Source organism: Zeus faber, assembly GCF_960531495.2.
Source record: "Zeus faber genome assembly, chromosome: 13".
Taxonomy (NCBI): domain Eukaryota; kingdom Metazoa; phylum Chordata; class Actinopteri; order Zeiformes; family Zeidae; genus Zeus; species Zeus faber.
The window spans coordinates 1649694-1674095 of record NC_137198.1 but is presented as its reverse complement, the minus strand read 5'-3'; the positions used below and the strand labels follow the sequence as shown (position 1 = coordinate 1674095).

The following is a 24402-nucleotide window of genomic DNA, read 5'->3' as shown; positions in this document are numbered from 1 at the left end:
TCCTCCCCCCTCCCTCCTCACCTGCTCTCGATGTGGTCAAACAGGTGTTGCCAGCGGTCGTTGACGTCCTTCAGCTTCTCGTTGATTTCAGTTTCCTTGGTTTTGTTGCTGGCGCTGATCAGCTGCTCCCCAAGCTGCTTGAGGTGGTTCTTGTTCTCACTGAACAGGTTGATCTCCTCCATGCAGTCCTGAGGGCACACACTCCGTCAGCGTGTGTGTGTGTGTGTGTGTGTGTGTGAGACAGGATGGACTTTAAGAGCCTGGACCTGGCTGTCACTGCTACTTCCTGTCAGCTTGTGTTTACATGAGTAACCTACGTTTGTTATTTTGCACTTCCCTCTTGACCTCTACGTTTCACTCCGGGAATTAATAACAGATCAAAGTGTTCATGTTTGGTCGTTTATCACCGGTTGACTGCGACACCTCCAATTCAAATAGTTCATAATATGTTTGTTTTCATATCCATATCCATCCATCAAGTTGTTCTGCTGCACCGACACAAAAGTGAGTAACGTGGCAACAACTGTTTCCGTGCGAGTCGAAGCGGCTTGGCTCAACTTGGTTCTTAACATGAGGTCGAAGGTCAAAGGTCAAAGGTCAAGACATTCGGGGGAAGGCTACGGAGAGGAAGAGAGAAGGAAGAGAGAAGGAAGAGAGAAGGAAGAGAGAAGGAAGAGAGAAGGAAGAGAGAAGGAAGAGAGAAGGACTCCATCACACACAGCGTGTGAGGCCTGGAGGCTTCCACGCCGTTTAATACCCACAATGCATCTGAAACATCCCTCATTCACTCTGCTTAGGCTGAAAGAGGCTTTCAGCAGATGTCCTGGGGCAAGAAGTTTCACCAGGGGCAATTACATTTATCAAGCCCCCCACACACACACACACACACACACACACACACACAGACACACACACACAGGGTGGGGAGACCAGCTGTCGCTCTCTCTGCCTCGGGGGGGTTTCACATCCCTGCTAAAAAGAACAAGAAGCCCCCGCGTCGCAGCTCCTCCCCCGACGCGCCCGACCTCACAGGAAGTGACACGAAATCTGCTCTTGACGTCACAATCACCACAACGTGAAACTGCAGCGTTCGCACCAAGCACCAGGCACCAAGCACCAAGCACCAAGCACCAAGCACCAGGCACCAAGCACCAAGCACCAAGCACCAAGCACCAGGCACCAAGCACCAAGCACCAAGCACCAGGCACCAGGAACCAAGCAGCAGGCACCAGGCACCAGGCACCAGGCACCAGGCACCAGGCACCAGGCACCAGGCACCAGGCACCAAGCACCAAGCACCAAGCACTGTGTTTTGACCAGCAGTCAAAACACAGTGAAATGATGAAAGGAGCGCCGCACCACCCGCTCCCGCACCGCCCGCTCCCGCACCGCCCGCTCCCGCACCGCCCGCTCCCGCACCGCCCGCTCCCGCACCGCCCGCTCCCGCACCGCCCGCTCCCGCACCGCCCGCTCCCGCACCGCCCGTACCTTCTTCAGCTTCTCCACCATGTCCTCGATGTTGAGGTCGGAGTTGTTCTCCACCTTGTTCTCCATCCGCGTCAGCCAGTCGCAGAGCTCCTTGTTCTTCTCGTTGAAGATGATCCAGGCGTTGAGGCGGTCGGCGATCTCCTGCCTCCTCAAGGAAACCTGACGAGGAGGTTTGGAACAATTCAAGGATCCTGGAGCCGCGAGGCCCCGGGGGACACGCCCCACAGCGACGCCGAACAACACAAAACATGGAAACAGGAAAGTTTTACTCTGGAAAATCACACACACACAAGAAAGTGAAAGCTGTTATGACCCCCAACATCCAGTGTGATTTCACTACGAAAGCCTCTCCCTGTCTCTCTCTCTCACTGTCTCTCTCTCTCACTGTCTCTCTCTCTCCCTGAAGCCTCAACAACCCCCCCCCCCCACACCACCACCACCTGCTGGTCTCCCTGCTGACTCATCAAAACCCTGCTGGTCAAAGTTGACCAGCTCTAACTAGTGATGACCAGCTCTAACTGGTGATGACAGCTCTCACTAGTGATGACCAGCTCTAACTAGTGATGACCAGCTCTAACTAGTGATGACAGCTCTAACTAGTGATGACCAGCTCTAACTAGTGATGACCAGCTCTAACTAGTGATGACAGCTCTAACTGGTGATGACAGCTCTAACTAGTGATGACAGCTCTAACTAGTGATGACCAGCTCTAACTAGTGATGACAGCTCTAACTGGTGATGACAGCTCTAACTAGTGATGACAGCTCTAACTGGTGATGACAGCTCTAACTGGTGATGACAGCTCTCACTAGTGATGACCAGCTCTAACTAGTGATGACAGCTCTAACTAGTGATGACCAGCTCTAACTAGTGATGACAGCTCTAACTGGTGATGACAGCTCTAACTAGTGATGACAGCTCTAACTGGTGATGACAGCTCTAACTAGTGATGACCAGCTCTAACTAGTAATGACAGCTCTAACTAGTGATGACCAGCTATAACTAGTGATGACAGCTCTAACTAGTGATGAGTAACACTAACCTCAACCAGATGCTGTCAACTGATATCAGGCTCCTCTAGAAAGACTGTCTGCCTGTCTGCCTGTCTGCCTGTCTAATGCACTAGATGGATGTAATGGTTTACAGTCATCTAATCAGCAACAGTTGGTAGTGAGATGGTTTCTAAGCCGTTATTACTGATATTTATTGTTGTTTTACATCGGACGACAACAAGGAGATAAACACTGATTTCACACTAATATTTTATCATCAATTTAAAACTCTTGAGTTTCTGAGCTTAAGACATGAAGGAACCTGTTTCCACTGACGACATGCACAACCACTCCAGACAGGACACGCCCAACAACCAGTACACGCCTAACAACCACTCCATACAGGACACGCCCATCAACCAGGACACGCCCAACAACCAGGACACGCCCAACAACCATTCCATACAGGACACGCCCAACCATCTACACATCTCACATCAGCATAGTGGTTAGTGTAGTGGTAGAGCAGAGGTGGAGTAGAGTAGTGGTAGAGTGGAGGTAGAGGTGGAGTAGAGTGGAGGTAGAGTAGTGGTAGAGGTGGAGGTAGAATAGAAGTAGAGTAGAGTGGAGGTAGAGGTAGAGTAGAGGTAGAGAAAGAGTAGAGTCGTGCTAGAGTAGAGTAGAGAACAGCAATTTTGCAGAACTTTATCTTGATGTTGTGCAGATGCAGATGCTCTGTTGGAGCAGCTATGGAAGTTGCTCCATCTGAAGTTTCCGTCTTCTGACCAAACTAAAGAAACACTCCAACGGCGTGAACTCTGAATGGATTTTGGGAAACTGACCTTGAGGCAGAGATCGTCCCACTGTCCGTGGAGCTGCTCCACCTGGTCCTGGATCAGCAGCACATCGTCGGCCATGATGTACTGCGACAGGTCGGCCTTCATACCGGCCAGCTCCGTCAGGCGCTCTGCCCAGTCCTCCAGCGAGTCCTCGTTCTCCTGCATACCATCACACGGCAAGACACCAGCACGACCGTCAGGGGCGATTTCGGGGCGACCAAACCCCCCCTCTCTCTCTCTCTTTCTCTCTCTCTCTCCCAGTCTCTCTCTGTCGGTCTCTCTCTGTCTGTCTCTCTCTGTCTGTCTGTGTCTGTCTCTACACCTCTCCCAGTCTCTCTCTGTCTGTCTGTGTCTGTCTCTCTTCCCCTCTCTGTCGCTCTCTCTGCCCTGCCCCTCTCTCTCTCTCCATCTGTCTCTCTCTCTCCCCACCCCAAAAGAGGATTAAGAGCTGTAACTTGTAGAACGGGCTGGGGGAGGGGAGGGGCTTAGTGGTAGAGGGGTGGGGGTGGCAGGAGAGGATGGAGGGAGGTCGGGAGGAGGCTGAACGTCTGACCTGCCACTAACTCCACTGAGGCCTGTTGTGTTCTGTTGCTGTGCCTTTTATCTCCTCTTGGGACGTCAAGAGCCCAGCGCTCATGAGCAGTCCATCAGTGAGAAACAGAGCTTTTACAGCAAAATAGGTTGTTTTTATGCTGTTTGTTTTGGGGGTGTCGCCGGCTCTCCAGCGAGGCGGGCGGTTCTGGCGGGGCAATACCGGGCATTGCAGCAAGGGGCAACCAGAGAAATCAGCCAGAGGGCCTCCCAAACCTCTTATATCCCCTATATTTCAGAGCTAACTTGGGGGTCATAATAATCACGCTCAAGACGCTTTTATCCAAAGCGACTTACAAGGGAGAATAACATTCAAGCTACATTGCGACAGTGGTTGAGATAAAGTAAATGTTTGTCTGTCAGACACGTCAAACCTGCTTCTGTGGTTTAAAAATCAATAAATATTCTCTTCAATGTTGGTTATGGCTAGATCTACTGATTAACCTAAATGTTCTTCTTCTACGGTATAGGTTCTATTGTTTCTGTATCCTGTATCATAAATCTACCGTTTTGGCGTCATGTGGGAAAGGAGGCCGTGTCCATGTTCTGCCAAAGTCGTTCCCTAAATTCCCCCTCTCTCAACCGAGCATCATTTCCGATGATGGTGCGGCTGTGAATGGAATCGTGTGGGGGAAAAAAAAAAAAGGAACCGTGTGGGAATGGAAGCAGTAACTTCGCTGTAAAGTAAAGGTGGAGCCGAATCCGAATACCGGCAAAGCACAAATAGTGTGATAGAGTGTTTTCTGAATAATTATTTCGTAGAAATATTTGGAAGATTATTGGTTTTCGGGGAGAAAACATAAAAGTTGAATCCAAACCGTGGAGCTCGGCTGCCAAGACGAGAAACTGGAACACGTCAAATCTCTACGGAGACAGGTCTTTATGTTCTTACAACTTTCTTCTTTTGCTTCTTGAAAATGCCACTTGGAGCACTGCACCAGAGTGCGCAGCCGGAGGGAGCGAGCAAACGGGGAGAGGTAGAACAGGTGGAAAAGGTTCCTTCTCCAGGGGCGGAGAGCGTCACACTGATTTAATAACATGGGGTTTATGGTCATTGTGTCCGGGGACGGGGGCTCTGTCCTTTCTCCGTCAGCGCAGGGAACCGAGTCCGTCTGGGAGGGGCAGGGAGCCGGGGAGGTGGAAAACGAAGCGCTGGTCTCTGAGAGCCAGGAAAATAACCAAACTGATTCAGATTGTACGTCCGTTGCTGACAGATTGTCCAAACGATCACATCTACCCCGGACTACAACGTACTGACCCTAACCCATTACGTACTGTGTCTGTAACAGTCATCTGTGTGGGAACAGAGTCCACACCGAAGTTTTCCGTAAAAGAGGCCTATGTGGGAATGAATAACTGCTGCCTTTGTCAGATATTTTTTCTGATTTCATGTGGGAAAGGGGCTGTGATACTGACTGGCATCACCGCTGAAGGCCTTCAAGACAAACTGCTGCTTTCCTGTTGTACTTCTGTGTCTCAAAGTGACAGAGCATATTCAAGTCAGTTTAATACAGAAAAGCCTCGTCCGCTGGATTGTGGCTCTGTACCTTGTTGAATTGTTCTTCGTTGGACACCTCGTCAAAGCAGTCTGGCATCGACTGGTTGAGTCTGGTCTTCACGTCTTTCAGCTGCAGCATGCTGTCGGCCAGCCGGGCCTCGCAGTGCTCCCAGTTCTAAAGAACAACGCGCGGAACACAACATTAACCCAACATATACAACTCTGCCGTCCCCCGGATCTCATGTTGAAGAGAGACAATGCCGGCTGCTTTGTCTATCGCTTCCTAACGATATCATCCTCCATGAATTAAAGAAGATTGGATTAACTTGGGCGGTTGTCAGAGGCTAGGGAACGCTCTGAGCCAATCAGAAGCGAGAGCGAGCGTCTTGGCTCAGAACAGATAGAGTGGACAGGTGTGGATCCAGGTTAGAAACTCCCTGCATTTAGCTTACGCATCATCACATACCTGCAGGTGAAGCCAGGGCAGAGTGTAGAGATTAAGCAGGTTTACAGTCCACAGACCTGGCAACTCAGAGTGCATCCCTTCCTTATAAGGAGGCTCTTACACCATGTCCACTCGTTTGTGTCTTATTAAAAAAAAAATGTTGATTACTTTATCGTTTCTCAACCAACATTTTGCTAATTATAGAACTAAGACAAGTTAAAATAAGAGCAACTTAAAGTCTAAATCAAGGACAATTTAACCTTCCCAAGTGCGTCTGAGGGTGGGCTTTGGGGCTCAAGATCAAGATTTGAGTTGCTTTCTTAAAGATCCCTGCAGCTTGGTGTTGGCTCGGTGTGATCAGATGAGTGTAATTCAGCTCACAGCCAGTTAAACATGCAGGAACATACTGGAAACAGTCAGTTGATAGCGGCCATCAGACATCCCACCGGCTGCTGGAAAAGTCCTGGAACTGAAAACGGTCTACACTGACAATCCTCCTGACTCGGATCGCTTCTTTAACCACTGACTCATTGAAACAGGTTGGAACAGGTCTGAGCACTGGACTGTGACGTGTGACGGGGACCGCTGTATAACGTGAGAGACCGGTTACCTTGACGATGGCCTCGGTCAGGTCCATCCTCCTGCCCAGCAGCCGATTGAGGCCGTCCCACTCTTCCTGCAGGCTTCCCAGCTCCGTCTGCACCTGGCTCTGGGTCCCCTCGTCCCCCATAGAGAAAAGCTGCCTGCCCACCTCCAGCGTCTGGATGTAGCTGCACTGGTGACGCTGGAACAGCAGCTCCGTGTGCTGGGAGGGCGGAGGAGGAGAGGGAGAGACAGAAGAAAGAAAACCAGAGAGGAAAAAGGAAGCTGGGTGACGGAGCGCAGCTCGTGCTTGACTTAAATGAGGACTCATCTGCCGTCCTGTTCAAGTGGCAGCGGCAGCTCTCGTTATCTGCTCGGTGGATGTGAAACATCACTCAGAGTTAATCTGCTCAGTCTCATCACGACCATTGAGTCTAAACGCTGCTTCCTGTTTCCATGTGGGCAGGAGATGTAATCAACCGCAAACGCTGGATAAATACATCTATTTACCCAAATAAAAAGACTGTCTGCCGTCTGTGGTGGGAGGGGTCGGGGGGGTACTTCTTAATCCTATTTATTGCCCCTTCCCCAAGTTTCCTTCATTTTTAACCCGTCAGGAATTTTGTCTTGAAGCCCTGAAGCTTCTCAACCTCAAGCACCATGCGATTTGCACCACAGACTGTCAGACAGAGAAAAATGCAAAAACCGATCATCAACTTTCGACTCTGGAGGGAAGCGGAGCACTCCAGACGCTCGGCTTTCCCCGGCTGCTTTTGGTCCCGTTGTGAGCGTCAGACTCCACGCGGCGCCCACCTGGAGGTCCAGCAGGGAGTTGCAGAGCTGCTGCAGGCTGCACCGCGGCGGCCCGGCGGGGGGCAGCAGGGCCTGGGCCTCGGACAGGAACCGTTGCAGCTTCCTCAGGCTGCGGCCGTACAGGTGCCAGTGCTTCACCAAACCCTCCACCAGGGAGCGCCGCTCCGTGGCCCGCTGCACGGCCCCCTGCCAGTGCTCTCTGAGCTGGGCCAGCTTCAGCAGGAAGTCGCTCCTGGAGTCATTTTGTGGGAAATCACATTCATTTGCATATTCCACATACCGTCCATGTGGAATTTTCCAACCCAAATATGATCTTATACTTGTACTTCTACAACATGCATCCTGTACATGTGGATACAGCACATGCATGTGCACACACAGAAGGAGAGTGTGACCCCCACCTGTCCTCCACCTCTCCCCTCTGCAGGAGAACCAGAGCTTCTGAGACGACCGAGTGGAGGATCTGGTGACCGATGGAAATCTCCGCCTGGAACCTCTGGAATGCAACACAACAAGGTTTTATTAGTTTTATATTTTAGGTTCAAAAGGCAACATTTAGTTTTAGTTTTCGTGTGTGTGTGTGTCTGTGTCTGTGTCTGTTGTGTGTGTGTGTGTGTGTGTCTGTTGTGTGTGTGCGTGTGTGTCTGTGTGTGGGTGTGTGTGTGTGTGTGCACACCTGGTGTGTGCACAGCTGCTCTCGGAGTCCACTGTACGTAGCAGCCAGATCCACAGCCAGGTTCTCCTCCAACTTCTGCAGGAAATTCATCCAGCTCTCACACTTCTGCTCGAAACTCTGCTGCTTCAGAGCTTCAGTCTGCAACACACTACACACACACACACACACACACACACACACACACACACACACACACACACACACACACACACACACACACACACAGTTGTAAAATTGTTCCAAATCTGACAGTAGAACTTGGTGACATCTCTAAGAAAAACTCCCAACACTCCAGTGTGACTGAAACAGTCCAACATCCAAAGGCCTGAGCGCTGCGTTCCTACCTGCAGGTCTCCATGGCCCGGGCCGAGGTGGCGGCCCAGCCGTGGTTCAGGTTGTGCAGCCGGCGCGTCGCGGCGACCCCTAGTGTTAGGTGGTAGCTGAGCTCGTTGAGCACGTCCAGGTCAGCGGAGCGGGCGCTGGGCTCCAGCAGAGCGGACTGCAGACAGATGGAGGAGGGTAACCCGCTAAGGATCACAGCAGCTATGTAGAGACCAGGTTTAGGAGCTGACCCAGACACTGCTGCTGCACGGCACAGTCTTTAAATAGCTTCACAGAGCTTGGAGAATTATTTCGGATATAATCAAAATCCTTGCATGTGAAAATGTACATGTACCATCTATATTATCTTCCCATTAGTAGAACAGCAAAGACTTTAATGAGTATATCCATCTATCCATCCTCAACACTGAATATGTATTTTAGATATTTCACTGATATCTTTAAAGATAATCTATAACCCGTCCACCCATCCATATATTGACACATCTCTCTATCTAGATAAATAGGATTAGTTAGATACTTTATTTAACCTCAGAGGATAATAATAATAATAATTGTTATCCATCCATCCATCATCCATGACAAGTGTATAAGATAACACGTGAATATATGTCTTATATACATAAATATATGACACAGAGTCCATCTCATCTATTTAAAAGAACAGCACATAGCAATATATCAATAAAGATGTTGGAGCTCCCAATTTCTACTTCACATGTTAATATTTAAACACCAACCACACACCCAAGTAGTGTGCTGGTGTCTCTTTGTTTTTGTAAAGTGCTCATCATCTGAAGTTATCACCATGGGCACTGACCTGCGTGGCGTGAAGCGCTGCCTCCTCGCTCCCATGCAGCCTGCGCTGCCAAACCTCCAGGTGAGACTCCAGGGATCCCAGCATGCTGTCCACCTGCTGCAGCTCAGCACACTCCTCCTGCAGCGTCACACACACACACACGCACGCACGCACGCACGCACGCACGCACGCACGCACGCACGCACGCACACACACACACACACACACAGCTAGATAAGAGGGTCAAAGATCAATGGATCAGAGTCAAAACACACTGTGCACAACAAACACACACGATGCACACGTTGTTGTCCTGTAAAGTAACACTCTCGCACACTCTCCACCTCGTGGTTAGAAAACCTGAGAGATTTCAGGCATTTCAATGTGAAGAGTGGAATCTGAGCTTTGTTGAGACACATAAACATCAATGAACGTGTTTGATCCACCTGCAGCCGAGCCAGCCTCTCCTCCAGCGCCTGGCCCAGCCGCAGGACGCCGCGGGACAGCAGCCGGCTCTCTGATTGGACGAGGGCGGAGGCCGAGGGTTCCAGGTGACCAGTCAGGGTCCTGGAGGCGTCCAGCACCGCCTCCAGGTCCGTCTGTAGCGTGTCTGTGGCGTCTCGCAGTGACTGGTTGGAAATCATAAAATAAAATATTACTTGGGAAAGGTCAGGTGTTAAATATCACAAGACATATGAGATAACATTGATTTACACTCAGGATCGGTATAAAGTCACAGTATTCAAAGTGATAAATACAAACATATAATATTCACAAATGGGTGCTTTTGTGATGTGTTTTTGAGTGATTTTGACTAAAACACAATATTAAAGAATGATAAATCCCCAGGGGTCCGTCAAGCCGATGCAGGGAGTCAGTCCACAGCAAAATGTCACTTATTTCATTTCCAAGACGACGCTCTTGCTCAAGCAGAATTCATTTGCATGCTTCTCTACCCCGACTGGAGTGTCCAGGGCTTCCAGGCCACATCCAAACTCTAAACGCTCCTAAAAAGGAAGAACTACAGGGGGGGGGGGGTCCAGAGGGATCCTACAGGGGGGATCCAGAGGGATCCATGAGCCTCCCCTGTTAGCTGGTTGAGCATCAGTGCGGGAAAATAAAAAAAACCCTGGAAAAGGACCCAAACGCAGACGCAGCGCGATGAAGAAAACAAGTCAACTCAGATTCACAAAATACATAAACAGGGTAGAGCAGACCCAAAAAAAACAAAACAAAAAAACACTGGAACTGCGAGTCCCACCCGACCACCTACAAACCAGACGCGGGACCGGTCCAGACCCTTCGCACTGAGCACAGCTGGGCCGACACAGGAGGGACGACGCCCGCTGGACAGGAGAAAAGGCCGCGGGCGCAGAGCGGCGCCGGGACGCTCTGTCTTAGTCACCCTCTCACTGGGGGGGTACTCACGGTAACATCCCGGATCTTGGTGCCGACCCGCTCCACCGAGTTGTCTTCTGCGGTCGGCTCCGTCAGCAGAGCCTCGGCCCGGTCCTGACCGGTCCGCAGGCGTCCGGACAGAGCGTCGGCCAGACGGACGTACTCCCCCCACGCCCCCAGCGGGGCGCGGACGCTCTGGAGCCGCCGGGCCAAGCGGAGAGCCACCTCGGACCTCCTGGGGCGGGCGTCAAGTCAAAAAGCAGAAAATGCCTGAAGCTCAGAGGTTGTGAAAATGTGGCCAAAGTGAGGAAATAGAAAATACCAGCAACCACTTCAATCATATCAACGAACAAAATACCTGCAGGGTTACGCAACCTGTTGGTGTGTGTGTGCATGCATGCATGCGTGTGTGTGTGTGTGTGTGTGTGTGTGCGTGCGTGTCTGCATGCGTGTGTGTGTGTGTACGTGCATGCATGCGTGTGTGTGTGTGTGTGTGTGTGTGTGTATGTGTGTGTGTGTGTGTGTGTGTGTATGTGTGTGTGTGTCTGCGTGTGTGCATGTGTGCATGCATGTGTGTGTGTGTGTGTGTGTGTGTGTACGTGAATGCATGTCTGCGTGCGTGTCTGCATGCAGGTGTGTGTGTGTACGTGCATGCATGCGTGTGTGTGTGTGTGTGTGTATGTGTGTGTGTGTGTGTGTGTGTGTATGTGTGTGTGTGTGCATGTGTGCATGCATGTGTGTGTGTGCGTCCATGCATGCGTGTGTGTGTGTGTGTGTGTGTGTATGTGTGTGTGTGTGTCTGCGTGTGTGCATGTGTGCATGCATGTGTCTGTGTGTGTGTGTGTGTACGTGCATGCGTGTCTGCGTGCGTGTCTGCATGCATGTGTGTGTGTGTACGTGCATGCGTGTCTGCGTGCATGTGTGCGTGTGTGTGTGTGTGTGCGTGCGCTGACCTGGCCACCTGTCCGTCCATCCGCCCAGCGAGCAGAGCGGCAGCAGCAGGACTGACGCTCTGCGTGAGGGAGAGGACGTCCTGGCTCAGTCCGTTCCACTCCGACGCCGACGTCTCTGCCTCCTCCTGGAGACGCTGATTTGGTCAAAAACACAGAACTAAGTCAAATCCGTCTGATCAAATAATCCAAATGATAAACAGTTGCCTCCTGGGGCTGGACGGTATAAACCACCTTCCCCTTGAGGACGGTTCACACTATTTTTCTCATAAAACGGTGGACGCGGCTTCACCGTCTGACGCTTGCTGCGATTCCTCGGCAGTGAAGCAGGTTGTTGCTCTGAGCGGTATTAAACAGTGGAACCTGTGTTGAAAAGTCAACTTGTCCTTTAAACAGACATCACCTCCACCGATCGATCCTTGTCATCAAAACAACCTGAGAGTCAGTCTCCTTTGAATATCTCCGTCCGGTAAATGATCGTTCAGACCTCCACATAGTACTGGAGTCATTTTTGAAGGCAGCGGCTTTTAATCGCACTGGATTCATCGTATCCGTACATTGACTTGCACTGCAGCACCGAGCGGCGCTGGTTCTACCTGCAGCGTGTGGTGGAGCGCTCTCTGGGCCTGGAGGGACAGCGGGGGGTCTGGGTGGAGCTCCAGGGTCTGGGCGATCCGCATTGTGCTCCGGGAGAACCTCTTCAGCCCCCGCTCCACGCCGTCCCACGTCCCCTGGAGCCGGAGCAGCCGCCGTCCCACCGCAGCGCTCTGGAACGACAGGGACAAGGAGGGGCCGCGTCCGGGAACCGCACCCCAGTGTCAGGTGGATTCCCCTGGGATTGCGGTCTCGAAGCGTCTTTCATTGTTTGTAAAGGAAGCAGGGATGCGTAGAGACCGAAGTACACACTCAGTACCTGCTCCGACAGCGCCGAGCAGGCTTCCAGGACGCCGTCCGTCTGAGAGGTAAGATGGCCGTCCTGGTGCGTCCCTCTGGTCGGCTGGAATCTCAGCTCCTGGAGGGCGGCGGCCTTCCGCCTGGCCTGCTCCTCCAGACCCTGACACAGCACCAAGATATTAATTACACGGCTCTGTGGATACTCCATTCTGATTGGTAAGTAGTTATTTGAGAATAATGACTGCTAATACAGTAATTCAGTTTCCAAATTCCCAAATGCCCTTTTTAATAATGATAGTTTTCTTTCCTGGTGACACTTTTCTAAAAGACATATTCCTGAGAAGGAATGACCCAAATAGATGATAAAAGGTGATATTGTGATAAAGGTTTTCATTGTGATGATTATCATATTGCGCTTTTATTGTGAAAAGGCCTATTATTATGATAATTATTATTAGAGTTTTTATTTGTATTATTTATATGATTTATTATTATTATTAGTAGTAGTATTAACACAATAGTAATAATAAAAATAATAATAATAATTGTTTTCATGGAATGTTTAAAAAATAAGGAAAGACTAATTTGATTATTCATGAATTTAATAATTGTATTTAGAGTAAATTGAACTTGAGTAAAAGTAAAAGTACATTATATTTCACATAATCCTGAAATACTCATCACACTACATAATGGTTTTGTACCTGACAGGTGTTGATGTTTTCCTGCATGTGTGATTGGCTGTTGGGCATGTGGGCGGAGCTCAGCCAGTGTCTCTGGGTGGAGATCCAGATGTTGATCTGATGGAGCCTCTGCTCGGTGTTGGAGATGGTCCTCCACCTGTCCTCCACCTGCTGGGTCTGAACGCAGTGGACGCATTACGCATTATGCATTAAGTTGTTTTGGGTTTTTTTTTCGGTTATCATGTTTATTATGCATCCTTACATTACATTATAATTGTTTTCATTCAAAAAACTTTATTTCTGTCAGGAACTGTCTCTGAACTGAAAAAAATAACACATTACACAACAAAATACATATAAGTATAAAAAAATCGGAATTGTAGTAATCAAAATGTGATTGTGATTAATCTACATTATTCATTTATTTATTTGGTTAATCATTCATTTAATTATCAATTGATATTCTGTCGCTCAATGTATTAATTCATTTCTATTTCATTTACTGATCTATTGCACTGTGTATTATCTGTGCATTTGTGTGTGTAATTATTAGTCTATTGCTATCTTTTTTTGACAATAACATTTACAATCCATGTAATTGTCCAACTGACCTGGCTACTGATCCTCCACTGCAGACTGGTCCAGCGCTGGATCAGAACCCCCTGCAGCTCAGCCAGCTCTGTGCGCTCAGAGCGCCCCCTCTGGGCGTCCACAGCACTGCAGGCCGGGGGGGGGGTCTGGCTGATGAGGTGCAGTGTGGCCTGATGGCAGCACATCTCTGAGCCACAGCCCTGGACGCCGACAGAGACGGGATCAAGGAACCAACCAATGGAACCAGGAAACATTTTCTCCCATTAGGCACCCCCACATTTTTAATTTCTGACACTGGTGCCTGCTATTGTTTCTAATGTCGCCTCTATGAAGGTACTGAGAGCTGACTCTGCAACCGTGTGATTGGATTGTGTTTGTCCACTTTTCTTTGTCCATGTTATTTTATATGAGTTCTGTTTCCAGGCCTCTCTATTGTGAAAGAGATCTCACCGAGACTACAAGGTTTAATAAGTGTTTCAATTCTTTCATTTGTAAATACATGAAAAAAAAACCTCCCCACTCTCAGTCACATGAGTAGTTTTTATGAGTTGCTTCAAAGTCTGGAAAACACTAGTGTTATTACATTATAAACTATATATGTATTATTATTATTATTATTATTATTATCATAAACACTAATCTACCTTGTAGACGTGCAGGATCTGGGCGAGGTGGGTCTTGTTGGAGGATGTTCTCCTGCTGCTCTGCTCCTCGAGCCTGGACTCAGCAGCGCTCAGCCAGGCCTGGAGCTCCACCAGCGCCCCCTGGTGGCCCAGCTGCTCCATCCACCGCTGAGGAGAGGAAGGGAGGGAGGGAGGGAGGGGAGGAGAGGAAGGGAGGGAGGGAGAGGAAGGGAGGGAGGGAGGGAGGGGAGGGGAGGAGAGGAAGGTAGAAATGATTAAAGAAGTCGTTATGGAGTTGGGGGCAGGGATGGACGGAGCGGGGGCTTGAAATGACAGGTAGAATTACAGTGACAGCGGGAGATGAGGAGAAGAAGGGAAGATGGAGGCGGTGACGGAGACGGAGACGCAGATGGAGGGAACATAATGGACATGATGAAGGGAGAGTAAGTGGAGGGGAGAGAGATTTAGAAGGAGAGGAAAAGGAGACGAGTGAGGAGAAGAAAAAATAAAATGTGAGATTTGAGACGAACAGGCATTCAGATAGACAGGCATTCAGACAGACAGGCATTCAGATAGACAGGCATTCAGATAGACAGGCATACTGACAGGCATTCAGACAGACAGGCATGCAGGCAAGCATTCAGACAGACAGGCATTCAGATAGACAGGCATACAGACAGGCATTCAGACAGAAAGGCATGCAGGCAAGCATTCAGACAGACAGGCATTCAGAAAGACAGGCAAATAGTACGTACGGGCATTCAGACAGACAGGCATACAGACAGGGATTCAGAGATACAGGCATACAGACAGGCATTCAGGCAGACCGGCATACGGACAGACATTCAGGCAAGCATTTAGACGGACAGGCATACAGACAGGCATTCAGACAGACAGGCATTCAGGTAGACATGCATACTGACAGGCATTCAGACAGACAGGCATGCAGCCAAGCATTCAGACAGGCATTCAGAAAGACAGGCATTCGGATAGACAGGCACTCAGAAAGGCATTGAGACAGACAGGCATACAGACAGGAATCAGACAAGCATTCAGACAGACAGGCATTCAGACAGACAGACAATCAGGCAGGCATTCAGACAGACAGGCATACAGACAGAGGTTCCAAGTTGTCTGCCTGCTTCACAGTTGTGTGCTTCAGGACATTTGGAAAACATGTTATGGATTTCCACTTTAAAAGAAGGCGGGGGGGCGTTGGAAAGCTGCTTGACCCTCTACTTGGATGTGAAATGGGCGGAGCTTCTCACCTTGTGCAGGGTTTTCCGGACGGCGGCGGCATCGCTCAGCAGGCGGCTCCAGTCCTGCTCCACCCACCTGAGCCAGGTGCGCATGGAGCAGGGGTCCGCAGATCCGCCCGCCCCGCCCGTCTCAGGGTGTCCGCTCCGGTCCGTCCCCGCCTCTGAGAGGTGCAGCAGCCGGGTGACGGTGCTCACCACCGAGGCCTTCAGCTCGCAGTGGGCCTCCATCTCTTTGCTGAGATCCTGAAATGTTAAAACGGGACAACGTGATGGTGCGGCGAGGACGGAGAACTGACTTCACCTTAACATGTTGGACCCAGGGTCACGAGGTCGTCATGAGAAATGTTACAAATCAACATTTTAACAAACTGATGATTTTTACGTCGATCTTTAATGATGAATAACGAGGGAATAATGTTGGACATGGAATCAAATTGGACTTTCCGCCTCATTGACACAAACCGCTGCAGCGTGGCCACGCGGGCCGACAGCCGCTTCATATTATTCCCCTCAACTCACCATCAACTGTTCATATTCGTCAGCGCTCTGCTTGAGACACAGCTCCTGATTGGCTGGTGCAGTCTGTCTCCACTTGTCAATCATCTCTCTGGCCCCGCCCATCCAATCGCTCAGTGACGCAGATTCGAGGGCAAATCTGGTGAGTTTGAAAAAGTCAGGTTTAAATTATTCAATATTTTATTTTTTTACATTTAAATTATTATTCATTGATGGCATTTATTATTTTTAATAAATGCATTTTGTTTGCATTTCTTTATTATTAGGATGATTATTGTTGTTGTTAGTTTTAATATTACTATTTGATGGCCTTCTATTAATGTAAAGCACTTTGATTTGCATGTTGTGTATAACAGGTGATATACAAATATAGGTTGTAAATATTATGTTATAGAGGTATTTATTAATAGTAGTCATTAATATTCATATTAGTAATACTAGTCACCATCACCATTTAGTTGAACACTTTTTGAAACCTGAGAAATCTTTACATTACTTGTGCAAAGGAAATAAAGTAAAATCTGATTCTCAAATCAAACAAGGTGTCTTCAATAAATGTATTTTAGTTGAACAAAAACAAATATTATGCGGGAGGCAGGCACTTTACTTATGATGCTTCAGTACGACTTTACGATTGAATTTAAGATGAGCTAACACTCTTTTTTCTCATCTTAAATCTTATTGCGGTGTATTTCTGGTGACCTGCTCCTGAGCTTGCTGCTCCTGTGGGTGGTGTCCCGGTCCTGCTCCAGCTTCCTGTGCACAGCCTTCCAGCGCGCCTCCAGCGCCTGCGCGGCCACGCCCACATGGCCGCAGCCCGCCGCCTGCAGCCAAGTTCCTTCCTCCAGCGTCCAGCTGGACCGAGCCCTGCTGACCTCCAGCGCTGCGCTCAGACCCTGAACAGTGGACATGATGATTACCTGGGATGACGGGACCAGCTGTCAACAATGTGTGCATGTCAGTCACTCTGCGGGGGGCGGAGCCTGCTTTGAAACACCGACCGCGGTTTTGCTTTACGCTTCGGAAACAGAGCCAGGATTTCCAAATTTAGGAAGTGGGGTCAAAGTGAAAAATCAAACATTGCTTGCACAGAAACCAAAGATCTACTGTGAACACACACACACACACACACACACACATACACACACACACACACACACACACACACACACACACACACACACACACACACACACACACACACACACACACACACACACACACACACACACACACACACACACACATTCACACACACACACACCAAATGAGGCTAATGGAACACAACACAATCCGTCTCCGCCCGCGGCTTCCATCCACCGGTGAATAAATAAGAGGTATATTCTGCCCAGTTGCATGAACACGTGGAGTTATCCTACTTAAAAAACAGCCAAATGCTGCGTTTCAGGAAGCCAACATCATACAAGATGGCGGAAAATGATTCATCAATGAACCCAAGTCATGCTTTCAAGACATGACACTATATTTTAGAAGTGGTCGCACTTTTCCTGGACTTAAACTCTTTTTTGTCAATAAATGTTGTTTCTATGTTTATGTTTTTCCATGTAGATGTTATTTGTTTCTATGTTTATGTTTTCCATGTACAGGTTTGTTTCTATGTTTATGTTTTCCATGTACATGTTGTTTGTTTCTATGTTTACGTTTTTTCATGTACATGTTGTTGTTTGTTTCTGTTTGTTTTTATGTACATGTTTGTTTCTATGTTTATGTTTTTCATGGACATGTTTTTTGTTTCTATGTTTATGTTTTTCCATGTACATGTTGTTTGTTTCTATGTTTATGTTTTTCATGGACATGTTTTTTGTTTCTATGTTTATGTTTTTTCATGTACATGTTGTTGTTTGTTTCTGTTTGTTTTTATGTACATGTTTGTTTCTATGTTTATGTTTTTCATGGACATGTTTTTTGTTTCTATGTTTATGTTTTTCCATGTACATGTTGTTTGTTTCTATGTTTATGTTTTTCATGGACATGTTTTTTGTTTCTATGTTTATGTTTTTCCATGAACATGTTGTTTGTTTCTATGTTTATGTTTTTCATGGACATGTTTTTTGTTTCTATGTTTATGTTTTTCCATGTACATGTTGTTTGTTTCTATGTTTATGTTTTTCATGTACATGTTTGTTTCTATGTTTATGTTTTTCATGTACATGTTTGTTTCTATGTTTATGTTTTTCCATGTCCATGTTGTTGTTTGTTTCTATGTTTATGTTTTTCCATGTACATGTTGTTGTTTGTGTTTGTTTGTTTTTCCGTGTATATGTTGTTGTTTGTTTCTATGTTTATGTTTTCCATGTACATGTTGTTTGTTTCTATGTTTATGTTTTCCATGTACAGGTTTGTTTCTATGTTTATGTTTTCCATGTACATGTTGTTTGTTTCTATGTTTATGTTTACATGTACATGTTGTTTGTTTCTATGTTTATGTTTTTCATGGACATGTTTTTTGTTTCTATGTTTATGTTTTTCCATGAACATGTTGTTTGTTTCTATGTTTATGTTTTTCATGGACATGTTTTTTGTTTCTATGTTTATGTTTTTCCATGTACATGTTGTTTGTTTCTATGTTTATGTTTTTTCATGTACATGTTGTTGTTTGTTTCTGTTTGTTTTTATGTACATGTTTGTTTCTATGTTTATGTTTTTCATGGACATGTTTTTTGTTTCTATGTTTATGTTTTTCCATGTACATGTTGTTTGTTTCTATGTTTATGTTTTTCATGGACATGTTTTTTGTTTCTATGTTTATGTTTTTCCATGAACATGTTGTTTGTTTCTATGTTTATGTTTTTCATGGACATGTTTTTTGTTTCTATGTTTATGTTTTTCCATGTACATGTTGTTTGTTTCTATGTTTATGTTTTTCATGTACATGTTTGTTTCTATGTTTATGTTTTTCATGTACATGTTTGTTTCTATGTTTATGTTTTTCCATGTCCATGTTGTTGTTTGTTTCTACGTTTATGTTTTCCATGTACATGTTGTTTGTTTCTATGTTTATGTTTTCCATGTACAGGTTTGTTTCTATGTTTATGTTTTCCATGTACATGTTGTTTGTTTCTATGTTTATGTTTACATGTACATGTTGTTTGTTTCTATGTTTATGTTTTTCATGGACATGTTTTTTGTTTCTATGTTTATGTTTTTCCATGAACATGTTGTTTGTTTCTATGTTTATGTTTTTCATGGACATGTTTTTTGTTTCTATGTTTATGTTTTTCCATGTACATGTTGTTTGTTTCTATGTTTATGTTTTTTCATGTACATGTTGTTGTTTGTTTCTGTTTGTTTTTATGTACATGTTTGTTTCTATGTTTATGTTTTTCATGGACATGTTTTTTGTTTCTATGTTTATGTTTTTCCATGTACATGTTGTTTGTTTCTATGTTTATGTTTTTCATGGACATGTTTTTTGTTTCTATGTTTATGTTTTTCCATGAACATGTTGTTTGTTTCTATGTTTATGTTTTTCATGGACATGTTTTTTGTTTCTATGTTTATGTTTTTCCATGTACATGTTGTTTGTTTCTATGTTTATGTTTTTCATGTACATGTTTGTTTCTATGTTTATGTTTTTCATGTACATGTTTGTTTCTATGTTTATGTTTTTCCATGTCCATGTTGTTGTTTGTTTCTACGTTTATGTTTTTCCATGTACATGTTGTTGTTTGTGTTTGTTTGTTTTTCCGTGTATATGTTGTTGTTTGTTTCTATGTTAATGTTTTTCCATGTACATGTTGTTTGTTTCTATGTTTATGTTTTTCATGTACACGTTGTTGTTTGTTTCTATGTTCATGTTTTTCCATGTACATGTTGTTTGTTTCTATGTTTATGTTTTTCCATGTACATGTTGTTGCTTGTTTCTATGTTTATGTTTTTCCATGTACATGTCGTTTGTTTTTATGTTTTCCCGTGTACATGTTGTGGTATGTTTCTATGTTTATGTTTTTCATGTACATGTTGTTTCTTTGTTTTTTCCAAGTCCATGTTGTTGTTTGTTTCTGTTTATTTTTCATGTACATGTTGTTTTTTGTTTCTATGTTTATGTTTTTCATGTGCATGTTTGTTTCAATGTTTATGATTTTCCATGTATATGTTGTTGTTTGTTTCTATGTTTATGTTTTTCCATGTACATGTTTGTTTCTATGTTTATGTTTTTCATGTACATGTTGTTGTTTGTTTCTATGTTTTTGTTTTCCATGTACATGTTGTTGTTTGTTTCTATGTTTATGTTTTTCATGTACATTTTGTTGTTTGTTTCTATGTTTTTGTTTTTCCATGTGCATGTTGTTGTTTGTTTCTATGTTTATGTTTTTCATGTACATGTTGTTGTTTGTTTCTATCTTGGTTTTTCCATGTACATGTTTGTTTCTATGTTTATGTTTTTCCATGTACATGTTTGTTTCTATGTTTATGTTTTTCATGTACATGTTGTTGTTTGTTTCTATGTTTATGTTTTTCCGTGTCCATGTTGTTGTTTGTTTCTATGTTTATGTTTTTCATGTACATGTTGTTGTTTGTTTCTATCTTGGTTTTTCCATGTACATGTTATTGTTTGTTCTTATGTTTATTTGTTTCACCCGTGGTGATTCTCCGTCTTGGGGTAGTGATGATGAGTAGTTGTTTAAAGACCAAAACATGTAATGATGAATACTTCTACAAAGAGGGGGTTGGCGGTGGTTGTATGTAATATAAAGCTGTGCTCTGCTCGTCCCACAGCTCGTACACAGGACAGAGTTATAGCAGCAGTTGTTGATGATTAAAGAATGAATAAAGAGTCATTGCAGGTTGACAAGTTCAACTCCACTTGCAGACTAACTCTGCCCTGGATGCAATGGCACAAATACTCTGTTCTATGCCCAGCACACTGACAGTACAGGGTAAAAACGAAAAAAGAAAAGTGGTTGCCTGCCATGCATCAGCTGTTGGTTGTCACAACAAAAGGGTTCGTGCATATCAATCAATTGAAGATTGTGTGATAATGATCCTATATAATTATAATCAATATTTCAAAATTCTCAGTTGTTTAGTGGATCAATGCATCATGATGACTCATTTTCCTTGGCCAAACTTTATAAATACACATAGGTATGTCGGTAAAGTTATGTTAAGTTTTTTTTAAATATTGATATATATGTATTCATTAAATTAAATGTGTTTAGAATATAAAATAATCTATATGTAATCTACAGTGTATTTGGAGCTTCCTTTATGCTCAGATACAATAAAAGCAGCCTATGCGATACCCAAATTCACACATGAAACAGTTTGCAAAGTGGACTGGAATGTCAATTATGAAATTACTGAAAGAAAGTTTTTTATTTAGCATAAATATGTTCCTTAGAGCCCTAAATGTGAATGGTAACAGATAAAAGAAAGGAAGTGTGCACACTCCCTCCTTGCTGTTAAAATTGGGATCAGAGACCAAAATATGGAAAAGGACCCTTTCATGATATGATATAGGTCAGAAATGTCAGCTCCGTGTTGCTCAGTTTTCACTGTTTCACTGTTTCACTGTTTTAACGAGCATAACTGTGGGACTCTGGTGTAGTTGGCTGTTCTTGAAGTCTCGTATGTCATGGACTGTAAATGACCTGGTAAGCCAAAAGCCTCTGTGATATCTGGTCCTCGGAATCGTCTTCCAGGTGCATCTTGGGAAATGAGGTCTCTATGTCTCCCAACAGGCCGTCCAACCAGGCGCTGTCCTCCTCCCACGCACACCACATCTGGATCAAGTGGCGGAAACAGAAATTGTTATTATTTACCCGTACAGTGATATTTAAATCCAAAAGATATATACTATACTACAAACTAACAAAATGATGCTTCTAAGCATCACCTTGAGTGTTTCTCAAACGGTCGTCAAACTCGTGGGAACCTCCTGCTCCTTACCTGGAAGGTTTCCTGCATCTCTGTTCCTTTGTCCAATGCTTCTTTTTGCAGCTGAGCGACCCGGACCTGCAGAGCCGCCACGGCCTCCTCCCACCTGTTGGGGGCGCCGCCGGCGACCTTCCCAGCCAGGTACTGCACAGTCCCAAGATGGCGGCCCAGTGACTGATAGATCTTCTGGAGACCACAAAGTGGAAACATCAGCAACAGTTATTCCTTCCAAAAGACAAGAAGGCTCGTGGTGTAAAATGCAGCACTCTCAAACTCTTGACTGAATGAGTCAATAGAAAAAGAAAATGTTTTCTCCTTCCTTGTCCGTCTTGTGATTCCACCGTCCACCTCGACACACTCCGCCTGTTTCCCAAATCTAGAAATCTCTGGCTCCATCAGGCCAAGATGGCCGGCGTGCGTAAACCCAAACTCAAATCATCGCTTTAGAAACCAACAGGTGACATCACAGATGCTACGTCCATTTTTTTAACACAGTCTGTTGGAGGCCAGCATTAAAGTGGAAAACGCCAACGTTTTAGTGTCATTTCGTAGTCTGAAACCACGGATGAAATGCAGCTGTCGAATAAGTTTCTTTACACCAGTACGGGGTATCCAGGGACCACTGACCGTGCGAGCAGTGAGCTGCTGCTCCAGTCCGCTCCGGCTGTGGAGCTCCGAGCCGGGCCACCCTGAGAGCCTTTCTCCCCCCAGGGACACCAGCTCCTCCAGGCCGCCCACCAGCCTCTCAAAGTGCTTCTGGAGCTCAGTGCCACTCCTAAGCTCCTCCCGCTTGGAGCGCATGCCACCCAGTGCACTATCCAACGCACCCTGAACACAACAGAGTGGCCAGGGGTCAGCTTCAGGGTTAGACCCAGGTCAGGGTCCAGGTTGGGGTCAGGGTTAGGGGTTGGGTTTGGTAGGAGGGTTGTGTTTCATATGTGTTCCGGTTAGGAGGGTGTACAGGCTACAATGCTATGAAGTAAGATAAGTTTTCATTTTTTTCATTATTATTTGATCTAATTTCACATTTTCTCCTAAATGGTGGATCAGACCAGCAAATTAAAATGGTAATAAGCCTAGAAAATAAAGTTGAAAAGTTTGAGGTCTGTCAATTTAGAAATTGAATGCGGAAAAGTCATGACAATTTTGCTAAATTGTTAACGCCGGCAAATATCGCAGAGAAATTTTCGGCTCCAAATTTGCATTGATGGTAAAATCACAATTTCCTGCAGAACTGAAGAAAGTATGAATGTACGTCTACGGCTTAACACAACTGAACTATAAGTATTGAGTGTGACAATCACCAAAGCCACAATCAATAAATTGTAAATTGAGCAGATGTAATCAATAATGTCAATCTAATACAGTCATCTTACGCAACACTTCTTTAAGATGTTTGATGTTGGCTGAACGACGAACCGGCTTCTTCTGCATCCGTCAATCATTTGCGATGATTTACACATTTTTAGAAAATCGGCATTTCGTTGAAAATCTTAAGATCACGTCTTTGAATAGGTAGTCAGTACATGGTGCCTCCACCACGTGGTGGTGGCGGCCGGTCCATGTCCCGGCTCCAGCTGAGCAGCGCGGTCGACCGGTCAGGATAGTTGACGGCGTGCAGCTGTGTCAGTCTCTGGTTTGGTTCAGTCCATCAATGAATTATCTCGAGTGTGAGTATTACTGATGACTCGTATCTATGAGCACTGATCAGGATTGACTTGAGGTTTGGGGTCATTAGGATATAACGATCAACATATAATCCAAGTGCTTCTGTCCTCAAAATAAATAGTAGAAAATCAACTTTTTTCTTTAATATCTGAGCTGACGATAAGTAACTACATAAAAATAAAACTAAGATGAGATTAATACCAATATTTTAATGCATACATAGACAAGGTGAACTATAGAACTATAGTGAAATAACTTGATAGACCTACAAACAGACATTATTCTACAGTCTTCGAGGTGTGATCATTTAGATTCAATAGTAAATGAACCTGTTTGTTGCTGGACTCTTCCAGAACAGCTTCCAGATGTTTGCGTCTGTCGGTCAGTCCGGCCTGGACCACGGACAGAACCCTGGACAGCAGGTCCAGACCGCGCCGTGCCGGCTCCGACCCCAGGACACCGCTGACCTTTGACCCTCGGGCCAGCAGCTCAGCGCCCAGGGCGGTAAGTTCTGCTGATAGAGTCTGAGCAGGTAGACAGAGGATTCATTTACATCAAGATGCTGATGCAGACACGCTCCATTTCAAGTAGACCACTTATATATAAGTGTACTGAATTTCCGATGCCGATTTCTAACTGAGGTGCGTGGCTCTCATGATCTCATAGCACAAAATCAAATCTTCAAATCTTGATTCAATGGTGAAGGACCAATGTGGACCCTGAGGTGAGGCCAGTCGAGAACCAACGATTTAAAGGAAAATTATTTTAGATGATTTTTAAGTCTATGAAAATACATTTCTCCTCATCAAATGATTCCCCTGCACATTCCTTCCCTGTTGTAGGTATGCAATTTT

General features: G+C 45.6%; 1 protein-coding gene across 3 annotated transcripts in view; it reads right to left on the bottom strand.

Annotated features, from left to right (window-relative positions):
* syne2b (spectrin repeat containing, nuclear envelope 2b) overlaps window positions 1-24402 on the bottom strand; it is a 159734-nt gene that overhangs the window by 26595 nt on the left and 108737 nt on the right. For all 3 annotated transcript variants that reach the window (XM_080011861.1, XM_080011863.1, XM_080011862.1), the window contains 25 exons: window positions 23878-24072; window positions 22508-22708; window positions 21893-22066; window positions 21595-21726; window positions 16682-16875; window positions 15983-16118; window positions 15473-15706; window positions 14226-14372; window positions 13602-13781; window positions 13012-13167; window positions 12327-12467; window positions 12010-12180; window positions 11417-11550; window positions 10494-10698; window positions 9512-9694; window positions 9087-9203; window positions 8269-8423; window positions 7925-8072; window positions 7650-7744; window positions 7249-7480; window positions 6464-6658; window positions 5458-5583; window positions 3323-3478; window positions 1489-1647; window positions 22-188 (listed from right to left, as the gene is read on the bottom strand). In XM_080011861.1, the coding sequence (XP_079867987.1) occupies window positions 22-188; window positions 1489-1647; window positions 3323-3478; window positions 5458-5583; window positions 6464-6658; window positions 7249-7480; window positions 7650-7744; window positions 7925-8072; window positions 8269-8423; window positions 9087-9203; window positions 9512-9694; window positions 10494-10698; window positions 11417-11550; window positions 12010-12180; window positions 12327-12467; window positions 13012-13167; window positions 13602-13781; window positions 14226-14372; window positions 15473-15706; window positions 15983-16118; window positions 16682-16875; window positions 21595-21726; window positions 21893-22066; window positions 22508-22708; window positions 23878-24072 (4133 nt within the window). The remainder of the gene's footprint in view (window positions 1-21; window positions 189-1488; window positions 1648-3322; window positions 3479-5457; window positions 5584-6463; window positions 6659-7248; window positions 7481-7649; window positions 7745-7924; window positions 8073-8268; window positions 8424-9086; window positions 9204-9511; window positions 9695-10493; window positions 10699-11416; window positions 11551-12009; window positions 12181-12326; window positions 12468-13011; window positions 13168-13601; window positions 13782-14225; window positions 14373-15472; window positions 15707-15982; window positions 16119-16681; window positions 16876-21594; window positions 21727-21892; window positions 22067-22507; window positions 22709-23877; window positions 24073-24402) is intronic.